Here is a 14,795-nt window from a genome sequence, read left to right on the forward strand (position 1 = left end):
CGCACAACAACTGGTCAAAATTTCATCATAATCGGATGAATGGCATAAGAACGCATACAAATAGAAGAAGAAAAAGATGGTTGTACTAATTCAGAAACCTTTGCGGGCGTGTGCACAACAACTGGTCAAAATTTCATCACAATCGGATGAATGGCATAAGAATGCATACAAATAGAAGAAGAAAAAGATGATCGTACTAATTCAGAAACCTTTGCAGGCAAGGGCACAACACTTGATCAAAATGTCATTGCAATCGGATGAATGGTATAGGAACGCATACGAATAGAAGTAGAAGATGATTTTCTAATTCAGAAATCTTCGTGGGCATACGCACGACAACTCACCAAAGTTTCATTGCAATCGGATGAATGGTGTAGGTAGGCATTCGAATAGAAGAAGAAGAAGACGGTTGTACTAATTCAGAAACCTTCGCGGGCTTGCGCACAACAACTGGTCAAAATTTCATCGCAATTGGATGTATGGTATAAGAACGCATACGAATAGAAGAAGATAGAATAGAAGAAAAAGAAGATGAAAATGGTTGTATCAATTCAGAAACCTTTGCGGGCGTGAACACAACACATAATCAAATTTTCATTGCAATCGGATGAATGGTATAGGAACGCATACGAATAGAAGAAGAAGAAGATGGTTGTACCAATTCAGAACTCTTCGCGGGCGTGCTCACAACAACTGTTCAAAATTTCATCGCATCGGATGAATGGTATAAGAACGCATACAAACAGAAGAAAAAGAAAATAGTTGTAACAATTCAGAAACCTTTGCGGCGTGAGCACAACACTTGATCAAAATTTCATTGCAATCGGATGAATGGTATAGGAACGCATACGAATAGAAGATAGAATAGAAGAAGAAGATGGTTGTACTAATTCAGAAACCTTCGCGGGTGTTGGCACAATTACTGACGAAAACTTTATTGCAATCGGATGAATGGAATAGAAACGCATACGAATAGAAGAAGAAGAAGATAGTTGTACTAATTCAAAAACCATTGCGGGTGTTACCACAACAACTGACGAAGGTTTCATCGCAATCGGATGAATGGTATAGGGACCATACGAATAAAAGAAGATAGAATGAAGAAGAAGAAGAAGAAGAAGAAGATGGTTGTACTAATTCAGAAACCTTCGCGGGTGTTGGCACAATTACTGACGAAAATTTTATTGCAATCGGATGAATGGAATAGGAACGCATACGAATAGAAGAATATAGAATAGAAGAAGAAGAAGAAGAAGGTAGTTGTACTAATTCAAAAACCATTGCGGGTGTTACCACAACAACTGACGAAGGTTTCATTGCAATCGGATGAATGGTATAGGGACCATACGAATAAAAGAAGATAGAATGAAGAAGAAGAAGAAGATGATAATTTTTCTAATTCAGAAACCTTCATGGGTGTGCATACAACCACTTACCAAAATTTCATTGCAATCGGATGAATGGTATAGGAACCATACGAATAAAAGAAAATATAATAAAGAAGAAGAAGAAGATGATGATTTTTCTAATTCAGAAACCTTCATGGGTGTGCATGCAACCACTTACCAAAATTTCATTGCAATCGGATGAATGGTATAGGAACGCATGCGGGACAGATACACAGACAGACAGACAGACATTCATTTTTATATATTAGTATAGCCTATACTCTTCCCGCAAGTGCAAGCAATAAGTTTACAAAGTTTTATCGCAATCGGATGAACGGTATGGCTGCGCATTAAATACGAACAAACAAACACACAAATATTAATTTTTATATATTAGATTACATAATTTTCTCATGTCTTCTTAACCCATAGCTTACGGGCCCCACAAAATTGTGTTTTTGCTAATTACTTTTCAAATGCAAATTAACACGTTAATTACAAAATTAATTAAAAGGGCCCGTAAGCATTGTGTTAATAAATTTTTTATGATATTTTTACTTTTTGATGCTAATTAATACATCTGGAAAGTTTTTAAGGAGGCAAGATGGCTAAAATGTGGTTTGGTGACTTTTGCTTGTTAATAATCTGGACCAAAGCGATCTTAGTATGACAATCTAAAGTAACTATTTAGTTATTGTTGTGTCAATAATGCATAATATCCGCCTATAATGACTTATGCTTGTTAAGATTGTATCGAAAGTCATTCTATGAAAAACAAATAAATCTGATATAAGCAACATTTTACTAATTAATGTACCGTGGTGATTTTTGCATCTTCAAGCAATAATATAATTTTACGCTTCGGGTGACATACTCAACTCAAAACTGCCTTTTTTTGGGTTGGAGACTTTTGCCTAAATGGTGACGATATAATCATAGTGTATCAAGTTACTAACACATGCAAACAAAGGCTTTTTGTAAGTCACTTTTGTTCGGATAAATTTCTAATAATAACAATTTATCGTGGGGAAAAGGGAAAAAATAAAAAAAATCTAAATTTTAACAGGGTAATTAATTAAACCGACTACAGCAGGGGCCGGAGAATTGGGGTAAATTATCCCGAGTGGGGTAAAAATGAAAATCTTGAGTAATGAAGGCGAAATAATTATACCAATTATTCAACTGATATTGATGTACTGGATTATGAACCCCTTTAACTGTGAAATCTCTGATGTTTCAGAGGAGCCTGAAGGAATGGCAAATGCACTCTTCAACTTTGCTCCAACAAAGCCGATCTTTAATTTTTTGAATGTCAAGAACTGCAAATGCTTTCAAACTTGCACATTATGACGGAAACAGATTATCTTTACGACCAAGTATATTCCACACACATAAACATAAAACAACAATGTACAGAAATCTATTGAACCCCGAAGACAGTATTCAAATCGCTCTAAGATCAATAAGTCTCAATTTTAATGTTGTCCACAAAAGGAAACCATTTCTCCGTAATGATTTTTTTTAAATTTGTTTTGACTAGGTTCATACTATTACTTTTATTTTTCAACATTTTTGTTTTTCTACGACTGTATTCGCCATAAAAATGAATTCAATATATATTTTTATCCCCTTTAATTTTGTAGAATTTAAGAAGAAAAAATATCTCACGTTTATCTCGACTGGATGATATTGTTTCAGACAAATATTTTGGGGCAATACCCAAAAAACATTCAACGACCCCTGAACTAGATTAATGCAAGTACCTAGAGGGAATTATATTAATTGTTACATTACAGTACTAATAAAATTATTAATAGTTATTCCTGAACAATTTTAGTACGGTTGAATTCGTAACTGTAGAAAAATGAATATCCTCTGTAAAACTTACACAATACGTTTTTCTCATAGTGCGGGCCTGACAAATAAATTTGTGCGAAATGATTTGCAGCTACTTTACGTGATTTAGTAACTCTTTTTTCAGTATGACTTTCATATAGGTATTTAGGCTCAATCTATAAAACAGGGGTTCTTAACTTATGGGTAGATTGACATATTGAGTGGGTCGCTGAAGCTAGTGGCGTGCGGTCCACAGATGCTGTAAATTAGAGTCATGACCAGAAATAAACGATAAAGTACCTACTTGTTCGTTTTCTGTGTCTTATCCGCTATCGGATATCGGCAGTGGGTCTGACCATTTATTCCCTGTCCGTCACTACTCTAAATAGGGATGGAGTGCTGACCTCAAACCAGTATCTGAGGTTTTTAAGCCAGGACGTTCATTTTCTATCATGCTCTCAGCTTATGATTATACTTTAATGAGGAGAGTGATATCTTTCGGGATGCCGCATGATGTGGTCAAAGTATGCCAACTTTTTTGTTTTTATTTATCTGACTATTTCTTTCGTCTTTTTTATCCTAAAAGATAAAGTACTATTCAACCATAATATTGTGAAATTATATCTTTTAGTTATTTTAGTTTAACTATTTATAATCTAATGGTTCGATACTACTTAGTAAAAAATGTGAATATAAATACTATATCGACAGTGAAAAAGAAAAAGGGCGTAACCAACAGTTTTTTTCAAAATAGGTTATATGTATTACATAATAACGTTGTACACGACTAAATACAAATTTTGTCCAAATGATGTAAGCTGCAAATGCCGATTTATTATCTAAATTTATCTAGCGATTCAAAAAAAAAAAAAGAAGTGACGCGACGTGGGAAAAACGACTTAACCATAATTTTTGTTGTTGTTTTTATTTTAACTCAATAATTAATAGCAGATTAGGGATACAAAAACCAAATTATTATGTATCATGCACTTCAATGTTATATCTACTTTGTATTTTAAGTTTGACCGAAAACAATAACAAAAACGTTTTTGTGCCTCCTGTAAAATTTGACTTGTGTGAATTACGCCCTTTTTCCTTCCACAGTCGATATGTATTTTTTTCCCTACAAGCGAAAGTCACTTGTCAATTTTCGACAATAACACAATTTTAGAGATAATAAGTCCTTGAATTAAAAAAAGCTTGGGTCGCAAAACTAAACTACTACACTAATCTAAGATTAAGAAACCTTGACGTAGAAGTTGTTATTTGACACTTTTGGAATTAAATAAAAATTATATTACTTATATAAAGCATTTTGAATCTGAAAGACTCATGGGTACATTTTCGTAGTCACGCGCTCTTCTCAAAACCAAGTGGGTCACGGACGAAACGATCGCGCCGTCTCCCTCGCACCCGCGCGACCGCCGCCTGCAGCGCGGGAACAGGAAAGACTCACGAACGAGCGATTGACGAATGACGTATCATTTGAATAATTATTTTACCACTAAGTTTTAACACTGTTGTTGTTATGTATTAAAATGTTAACATTTTGAGTGTTAAGTGCGTCATCAAGCGCTAGATTGTTGCATTATAGTCTCATAAATATAGAGACATATCCGCCTGAGAGGAAAAGTGAAGGCAAAATTTTTAATTAAGTATTTTATTAATAAAACACACGGGATTTTAATCGAAATGCATTGCATGTTAATCCGTAACAAAGTACGCAACAACTGAATTCCGTTTTTCGATTAACGATATTAGGGAACATAAAATAAACATATTATTACTAACCTCAGAGGAATAATACTAAAGAGAAAGGGCGATGTCCGGCTATACGAAGCCGTTTTCTTTTCGCATGACGCGCAGTAGAACCTCAATTTTAATATTATTAACTTACACATGAAAAACGTTATACTTATCTTTATTTGTGTTATCTTAAATAATATATTTTCATTGTGGCCTCACCGAGGTCGAACCAAGAACCCTGGTGTGAGAAGTCAGTACGCGTTGGACGCGAGGGCCGCCAATATGACAGATATTTATTTATTACATTGTGGACATAACAAATCTAAATTCAAGGCGTTCACAACATGAGATTTATATTATAGCAAATATTACCCTTACAAGAGAGAAAAGAATAAAAAAGTACAATTTTATACAGAAAAATATAATATCGAATACAAAATACATAGTACGTGACTGGAAATATCTACGTCTTTGGGGAGCGCATTGACTAGTCTTGCACCCCACGCTAATGGTGCCTGATAGGCTTGACATAAGGAAGCGGTTCCGATCCAGAATAAATCATTGCTGCGACCACGTAAGTAATTGACAGGCGCATGTAAATTCAAATTCTTTAGGACACCAGGATTGGAAACGATCCCTCGCAATAACAGGAAAAAAAATCAAGAGCAGAAGTGACCTATGAATAATGACATTATTAATGGACAACGCACTCAGTAAAGTAGCTAGCAAGTAAATTCGCCCATAGCGACATTCGCACATGTATAGGTAGACGTCACGTGACAAAATTTCGCAATTTCCATTATGCGATATCACGCATTGGGAATTTATAGCAATATCACCTTTATTGTAATGGCGTTAGAGCAGTGTTTCTAGTGTCAATGTTTATTTGAGCGAGCGATATTGATATTAAAATATGAATTATTATGCCATTCGGCAGACCGACAAAAAGCATCGAGAATTTATAGCAATATCACCTTTATTGTAATGGCGTTAGAACAGATTATGCCATTCGGCAGACCCGACAATAAAGTGAGTGTCATTTTTTCCAGATGCTTCGTCCATATTAATGTCATTGCCTACGAACCAGAAGTGACATAAATATGGCCGTTTTCATCGAACAAACGTCATTCGTGAACGGTCTGGAGACAGAAGCGAATCTGGAAATTTTGTGATTCGAATGACCTAATCAATCAGGACGAGATATTATGAAAATATGTAAGGCCATCCTCCCACGGCGCAACTTATGTCCGTCGGAACTGAAACTAAAATTACAGCCAGTATCTAGCTAATGTATTTCAATGGCGGCTCGCTGACGGCGAGACTGGAATCTCTCAGCTTCAAAACGGTCGCGAAGAGATGCGGCATGCTAGTCGCGCGGTCTCTGAAGTTTCCAGTCACCGTAAAACAGTGGTACCAACATCATTAGATTTCAGTGAAAAATCATATTTTCTTACCAAAATTGGTTAAATATTAATTGGAAAATCAAAATAACCGTATGTAAACGCTGCAGCGTGCGTGTTGTCAGTTTTTGTACAACACGGTTGATAGTTGAGTTTGACAGTTTGAGGTTATGTGATTATTATTTCAACTGGGTTTCAGTAGCGCCGTGTGCGAAGCATCACATTGGTCAGTTTATGAGTTCCTTCACAAACTAGTTCCATCAGATTTTAGTTGCGCCGTGGGAGGATGGCCTAAATGTAATTGACTCGAAGACTTAGTTCACATTTAAGTGACTCATTTCCCATGACTATATATATAATATAACGCCGATCTTTGCGTTTGGCACTTACTGGTAGCACATGGAAATATTATAATATAGTTATGCGAATTATGATTTAAATTAAATGGAAGAATACGAATTATCACGATGCGAAGCTATTATCACTATTATAATGTAGTCGTATCATGCGAGCGGCAGTCAAATCAATACAATACACATGCTATAAATAGTGTCCTAGGGCTAGGTAATATAATTTTTGGCAAAACAGAATTATTTCGCGAAAATGACGCCAAGGCCTATACTACTGGAATGAGGGTAGGCAGTGACGTGTAAAGCAGGATATCGGATGGTACAAATCACACCCTGGGGTATTCTTATGTGCCTATTTTTGCGGACACCGTAGGTACATAATATTTTTAAATCTCATACGTTTTGAAAGTTTGGAAAACCGTAAACTGTGTACCTAAGTGAAAGTTAGAGATAAAAAATCTACATAATATACAAATCTCTTTTCACTATCTACCGAAGAATCCAAAAAGGATCAATTGGTAGAAGGCCGGTTCATCGTGACCAAATGACCATATACCTATACAAGGACCGCCAACGCCAATTGCTTTTGTGAAATCGTGAATCTTAAGCCGGCTCTCGCATCCAAACTCGTCTCGTATGCAACTTGTCGAATATGTTTATGTGACGTCATCGTTATTTGCAAAACACACGTTTTCATATGGATCTTCGCACACTGCTGGAATAAAACATTTTAGTTTAAAAAAAAAAACATCTGGAGGCACATGCAACTATTTTCACCCGACATGCAGCGCAGGTATAATCCCGAAATGTCGCACTTCGTCATTCATTTTGGCTTGCCGAGTGACGTGACTGTCTTCGTCCGGCCTTGCCCATACGCAGATAAGAAACTTGTGCTCAGTTTTGATTTATGACTATTATCCAAGTCGAGACGATTTTCAATGTGCAACTGGTCTAAGGTTTAAAATAAATGAACAGGAAGATGTTTTTATCGATGAAAATTAAAAAAAGATATTGACACAGATTTATTAATCCTTGGCATCATCGGCGACTTCATTGAGATGAATTAGTCACATAATTACATGATAATATTAATAATATTAACAATTAGCACTATGTAGGTATCGAGGAAAAAACCCTTTGACTTAACTTGAGAAATATACTTAACCATAATTTTAAAATTTAAACCGAAGTATTTACACTAATTTGAATTAATTTAAAAAGAGAGTAAAAGAAATCCTAATATGCAGATGAAACTTTTTCTAGCGGGCTTTTTAGTAGAATTTTTAATGTTATAGCCCCGTAGTTTTGCGCACTATTTTGTATCAATACCAAGTACCTACTAATAAGCAGCATAATTGACGTCTGGAAATGTATTTTATAAGGGTTGTTTTGTCACCCATTGCTGCACGCCTCTTTTTTATTGTATTCTTTGAGTCTGTTTTTCTTATCAAACTAAACGTCTGAGAATATTATGCTTAATATTAATAAATTTTATTGTACATAGAATCATAGTAGCTTTTCAAATCATTATGAACTTAGCCCTAAAGAATGAAGCATCGACTGTATTCAATCACTATATCAAATCAGACTGTTAACAAGTTATTGTCTAACATATAATCTATTATATATATTATTACATTCTGATAAAGCCAGTTTAAATATAAATAAGTGTCTATATGAAGTTGATCCCGCCGTTACATAAGATTAACCCGCTGGCCGAAATTCTATGCACGCCACTGATGAAGGTATTATGTTAAAGTGCCGCCTATGGGTGGCGTCCTCGAAACATAATTCTATTTTGCCAAAAATATTACGACCCTACATCCAATACCACTGCCAAAGAGGCTGAAAACTAAGTAGTGGTAAATATTATAAATACAATTACAATGAAGGTAAGTACCAGGGAACTCAGAAATAACGGGTAAGGCGATAGCAGGTAACCGACTCGAGTAAGGAAGAATCCGGGTTAAACTTACACACGTGTCAATAATACGTTTTACGTCTAATACTGAAAACTGCTCTCGGTTTATGCATGTACGCTCATTTAATGTTGGTGTATTACACACACCATTGCACGTGCATAATGCGTGCTTCATTTTTGTAGGACACTCATACATTCAAAATCCTGCTTCACCATGCGGCGTATTGAATATGGCCTATCGGTATTCTATTAATTATCTGTTCTGTGGTAGGTACTGTCACCATCTGAAAAATTAGCGTGCCTTACCCGGAACAATACAAATATCGTGTAAATAGATACCTAATAATTATTTATTTATATACTTTACAGATATTATATCTTGGTGGAATGTCACATTAGTCAAAAGAAATAACACAATTACATAGTATTATGCTAGTTTATATGTTTTTTGACTTGAAGCTTTTTTACGCGTGGTTCCTACAGCCATTTCGCCCGTAGAATATTGTGAAGTAAAATTACCGGTGGCGAAGGGTGACTTTTGGAAACAGGTAGGCTGTGGAGAAAGCACACTTGTTAGATGTATTTACGGGAAATAAGAAGATAATCCGACATAACTACTGATGATTAGGTAGGTACACAAAAACCGATGAAATTTCAAAAGCTCACTGATGGTATAAAATTAAGCAATTAATTTGAATTATGTATTTTCTTAAATATAAACGCAAGATACGCTCAAAATATATTGAAAATATCCGTTGTTGTGAATCTGTTCCATAACAATTTAAAATTTAACCCGTAAACTAGACATTTTAAAATACTTCTATATTTAAAACACATACTTGGATACAATATCAGATTTCAACTTACATAATTGGCTGAATAAATTGTCTTAGTCTATGAATAAACTAACTGACAAATAAAAATCACGAGATAAATTATTTATTATTTTTAACAACAATCAATATTTATATGTATTTGAAACCCATATAAAATATTTTTTTTTAAATTATCTTATAAATTATTTTGAATAAATGTGCACTTACGTAAAATATAAGCGCTCCTTAAATAGCTTACCAACTTATATGGACCGCCGCAGACGTCTTGAAATTATGAGAAACAAACTTCATATAAAAAAAGTTTTCGATTCACGCGAACGTAATCCATACAATATGTGAAGCGAAACGAGATGTCGCTTATTTTTTTAAACCTTTGAGACATGCCATAAATGGAGCTTATTGAAATAGTGGAAAAGATCGTAAAATTATTATGACAATTATACGATAGATGTCGTTGGGCATATTGAATATATTATTATGTGATTATATTATTTAATATGTCAATATAAAATTAAAAAATATTTTTCTTAAGAAGGTAGGCTTTAAATAATCGCCTAGTATGGAGTCTTCGCCACTGAAAATTACACTTATGCGTCAAATACACTATCGTCACGTTATTTGCTGTCACAGTAATTTGCAGCTACGGGGAAAATGTGTGTAATGTCGTTTTTCTTGGTATTTAAAATGTAATCAGACTGTAGCACATCCTGTAGCACATTTTGAACCTTTAAATTAAACGAACATTGTCAGTTTGTTCGCAAAATGTGCCGAAATCGCCAAAACAACAATGAGGTCACCTCGCGCGTTTCGCACTACATCGTAGTCAGTGAACGTTTTTTTTCTCTATTTTCTGCAGGGATACACATTTTCGACTCACATCAAATTCGTGTGTTCATTGTTTTTAGTGGTTTTCTTTGGGGGTTTTCTATTAAATTATCATCTATGTCTGGTGTTTACGACTATTATCTATGGTCTGCTGGTTGGGTTATGTTGAAAATATTATCTATGGATGCGATGTTGCAAGTAATTTTAACGTACGCACACATAGAAACTGTTAGAATTAACTGAAATAAAATTACCATGAATAATGAATAATAATTCAAAATATTATTAAAATAGAGTTGGCACTTTTCATAATTGAATTTATAGAGATATCTAGTATTCAATCAAAATATTCTGCGGAATAACGAAACCATAGACTAAATTTGTCGCCGTGCCAGCACGTGACGTGATCATAATCTAATCGCAGCATTAAAGTAATTGCTAAAATATTCCAATGAACGAAAAGTATCAAATGATCCGATATTGATCGAAAAGTAACGGTAGTTTTTTGACAGTACCTACTAGACATTGCATCTCTACGATCTATGGCTATGCCCACAGAACAGATAATAAATAGAATACCGATAGGCTATATTCAATACGCCGCACGTTGAAGTAGGGGTTTTTGAATGTGTGAGTGTCCTACGAAAATGAAGCACGCATTATGCACGTGCAATAGTGTGTGTAATTCACCAACATTAAATGAGCGTAAATGCATAAACCGAGAGCAGTTTTCAATATTAGACGTACAACGTATTCTTGACACGTGTGTAAGTTTAACCGGGATTTTTCCTTACTCGAGACGGTTACCTGCTATCGCCTTACCCGTTGGGTATTTCAGTTCCCATTATTTCTGAGTTCCCTGACTATGCCCTATGGTGAACATTAAAGTTATCTTGGTAATAATTTAAAAATTCACAAACAATGTAGCATAATTTTATGAGTTTTAATAATTCTCCAACGTGCATTACATATTATTAGAGTATTTTTTTTTAAATTGTATTACTCACAATCAGACATCCTTCTTGGTCTCCTTTCGGGCGACTTCATTCCATCTTCGCTGTCGATCGACATGGTGCAATTAGGGTGCCACAGAATTCACTCAAAAACTATTCCAACTTACTATTCTCACAATGCTGTTTTTTATTATATGTATCGTATTACAATATTCACTTCGTAAAAATCAACAATCACTTCTCAATACTTAAAAGAAATTTAGGTACTGTTCGGTTAAAGCGGATATTCGGCTATTTTCAAAAATTGTTTGCCGCTGGCTTCCACTAAACAGACAAGAACCCATTTTTGTCGCTGCATTAGGCTTTTTTTCCTTTTCAACTTATTTTTTGGTACAGTTCGGTTACGAGGAATAACAGCGGAAAACACATTTTGAAAATAGCCAATAAACTGGATTATTTGTTAGTTTGGGTTAGTTTAGTTTAGTTTAGGTTAGGTTAGGTTAGGTTAACCTAACAAATAATCCAGTTTATATGCAATTTTCAAAATGCGTTTTCCGCTGTATCCGCTTTAACCGAACAGTACCGAAATTTATTAAAAAAAAAATAGGTACAGTTCGGTTATGAGGAATACAGCGGCAAACACATTTTGAAAATAGCCGATATACTGGATTATTTGTTAGTTTAACCTAACCAAACCTAACCTAACCTAAGCCAACCTAACCCAAACTAACAAATAATCCAGTATGTCGGGTATTTTCAAAATGTGTTTTCCGCTGTATTCCTTATAACCAACTGTACCAAAACATAAGTTGAAAAGAAAAAAAAGCCTAATACAGCGACAACAATGAGTTCTTGTCTGTTTAGTGGAAGCCAGCGGCAAACAATTTTTGAAAATAGCCGATATACTCGACTGCGATTTTCTTTAACGCAACCGATACGTCGGAAAATTTAAAAGGAGACCTACAAACCAGTCATAACGTTATTAAAGCATTCAAAGATCTATAAAAAGATGTATATTTCTAACAAATAGCTGATTTTATTTCTTTAATAATATCCATTCAGATTACACAGAACAAGCGCTATACTATCATTCAACAATGTTAAAATCAGTGATGTCCATGTGAGACATGCGTTGCAAAAGACATAATTTGCAAATACTATTATATACATAATATCGTCACTGTTCTGGCAGAAGACACTAATTCGAAAAAATGACATATTAAGTTAGTTATACCAAAATGTTACTTATTTCAAACTTTACCGTCTGGAAACCTTCTTAATAAATAAACAGTCTTTATTTCAAAGTCATCCATAGACCATTTCAAACATTTTAACAACTTCAAAGTCAAATTACTCAAAACTAGTATTGTCCAGTTAGTGTGTTCTGCCAGAACAGAGGCGATATGTAGGTACATATTTTATTGTGGATTTCATGGACATGAAATTGTTATTTTTTTATCGTAGGGGGGTTGCTAGAAATCAGTCGGTTTGTCGGGCCACTACGTCACTAAATGCGCCACTGGATATACGGGATTATTTTGTTAGGTTAGGTTAGATTATGTATCATTCTTAAACTCATGAAAATTGCCGCTATTTCCGCCTGGCTTCCAGTAAACAGATGTGTACCCAAAAAATGTCATAATCATTCGCTGAGTAAATATGTACGATTCTACGAGTATGTTTTGATCCAGAGTATGGACACAGTGGGTAGATCGCATTGCTAACAACTATTCCTTGTAATTATCGGCCGCTCTACTGATAAAATGTTACCGCACACTACACAGAATTATCCGCGCATCATTATGACAAAATATATAATCAATAACCCAAAGTCCTACGAAAGGTTTATAATATGTGAAATAAATTAATTGTTGCCAAAAACAAGCAGAAGCGCAAGTATCTTGACTCTGACCACAATACTTAGTACTAACGTAAGTATATCGCATCATGCAGTTGGGACCCTGCTTCAAAATATTTTAGGGGTTCGGTGTATTTAAAGTTTCGTTTTTTTCGTTAATTTTTGTGTCACAAAATAGATAGCTAGATATCTACAACACACATACGATGTACCTATATTTTGACAAATAGATAATTAGTGTGGATTTTAGAAAATATTAAGTTTGGTACGGACTCATTATGCTCCGCCTTGGAGCGAAAATAGCAATTTACCCGTATTATTATAAGTAGGCATAATCCGAAAAGGGATGCCTATGCTGAATAATTAATTTTCATGCACGCATATATAGTATTATATACAAATCAGTGAGGAGGGGTGTATGTTGGCTGTTAAGATTCGACATAAATAGTGCACACTAAAATTTATCAGTCATACTAATTTGTTTTCGTTGAACTAAGTATACAAATTGCAGATGGTGTTGGTTAGTTTTTAAAAATCAATTAAACCCTGCTTCACCCAAACCATAATAGTTAAGATGTGCTATGGGTGATCCGTCAAAGATAGTGCACACTTTTTCAGTTTTACTTATTTGTTTTTGTTGAATGAAGAATACAAAAAAATATTACAGATGGTGATGGGTAGTTTTATAAAATTCATTAAGCCCTGCCTAAACCAAACCATACAGATAATAAAAATATTCTTCTATCTATAAAATATCTTTAAATTATGCCATAAATCACACATAATTTTAGATATTTTATAGATAGACGAATATTTTTTTTACTATTATCTATTATGGCTTGGTTTGCGAAGGGTTCGATTGGGTTTTAAAAACTAACTAACACTATCTGGAATCTGTAGTCTGTAGTATGACTGAAAGTTTAGTGTGCACTATTTATGTCGGATCTTAACAGCCTACTTCCATCCTTCGCCACTGATATATATGTATATTTATATAATACCTAAAATACTTATACTTTATTACTTAAGAAAACAATATCGGAGAGTTCACAAGAATTCAAGATCTGACAGAAAGGGTGGTATGTAACGGAATGGTCAAACGTTGCTTGGAGGCGGTAAAGTGCTGAAGTACTGCGTGTAATAAAAGGTAGTTTTCGTGGAGTCCACATTATTATTGCCTGCGGCGCTAATGATCTTTAAAATGATAAAATTAACGTGTGGGTAATGACTTGTATGAAATTTAACTGGGTAACTAAGCTGTGCCTACTTTAATTCCAAGATTTTAGAAACCGCATGGAGTGAAAAAATCTTTACACACGAAGGGCGCCGCGAGACGAAACAGTTTGAAGACCACTGCAGTTATGTTATAGTATACGTCATCAGCGATGGCAAATACGCAGCACGCGTGCCCAACTTGACACGAAGTTTTTGACGGCACGCTAAAAACCATTTTTTCTCCCACATACTCATGTGAAAGTATTTAGGTTTATTAAGCGGTTAGGTATATGTTAAAACACGCGCGTTAACACGTTCTTACCCTCTACTTCAGTTTTAGTTTGTCAATTTATGGCTACGGCCGTATGTTGTAGCTTAACCACTGGGGAATTCCAAAAGAAATGGCGTATTTCAAAAAAACACTACCTTATTCTTGGGTCAATAATTATTATAAAGCAATCATTAAT

At 34.7% G+C, this 14,795-nt stretch overlaps 1 protein-coding gene across 5 annotated transcripts in view; it reads right to left on the reverse strand.

Annotated features, from left to right (window-relative positions):
* The window catches only part of LOC147074867 (adenosylhomocysteinase-like 1), an 80,094-nt gene that overhangs the window by 22,797 nt on the left and 42,502 nt on the right, over positions 1–14,795 (reverse strand). For 2 of the 5 annotated variants that reach the window (XM_085943102.1, XM_085943104.1), the window contains exon 2: positions 11,310–11,502. The exons of 2 other annotated variants lie outside the window; for them this stretch is intronic. In XM_085943102.1, coding sequence (XP_085799228.1) covers positions 11,310–11,373 — 64 coding nt within the window. In that variant the 5' untranslated portion in view covers positions 11,374–11,502. Of the gene's footprint in view, positions 1–11,309; positions 11,503–14,795 lie in introns of those variants that run through there. One more of the 5 variants, XM_085943101.1, reaches the window with a different exon arrangement.

Source organism: Rhyacophila brunnea, unplaced genomic scaffold, assembly GCF_057557595.1.
Source record: "Rhyacophila brunnea isolate RB1 unplaced genomic scaffold, BYU_Rbru_1.0 scaffold_15, whole genome shotgun sequence".
NCBI classification, from domain to species: domain Eukaryota; kingdom Metazoa; phylum Arthropoda; class Insecta; order Trichoptera; family Rhyacophilidae; genus Rhyacophila; species Rhyacophila brunnea.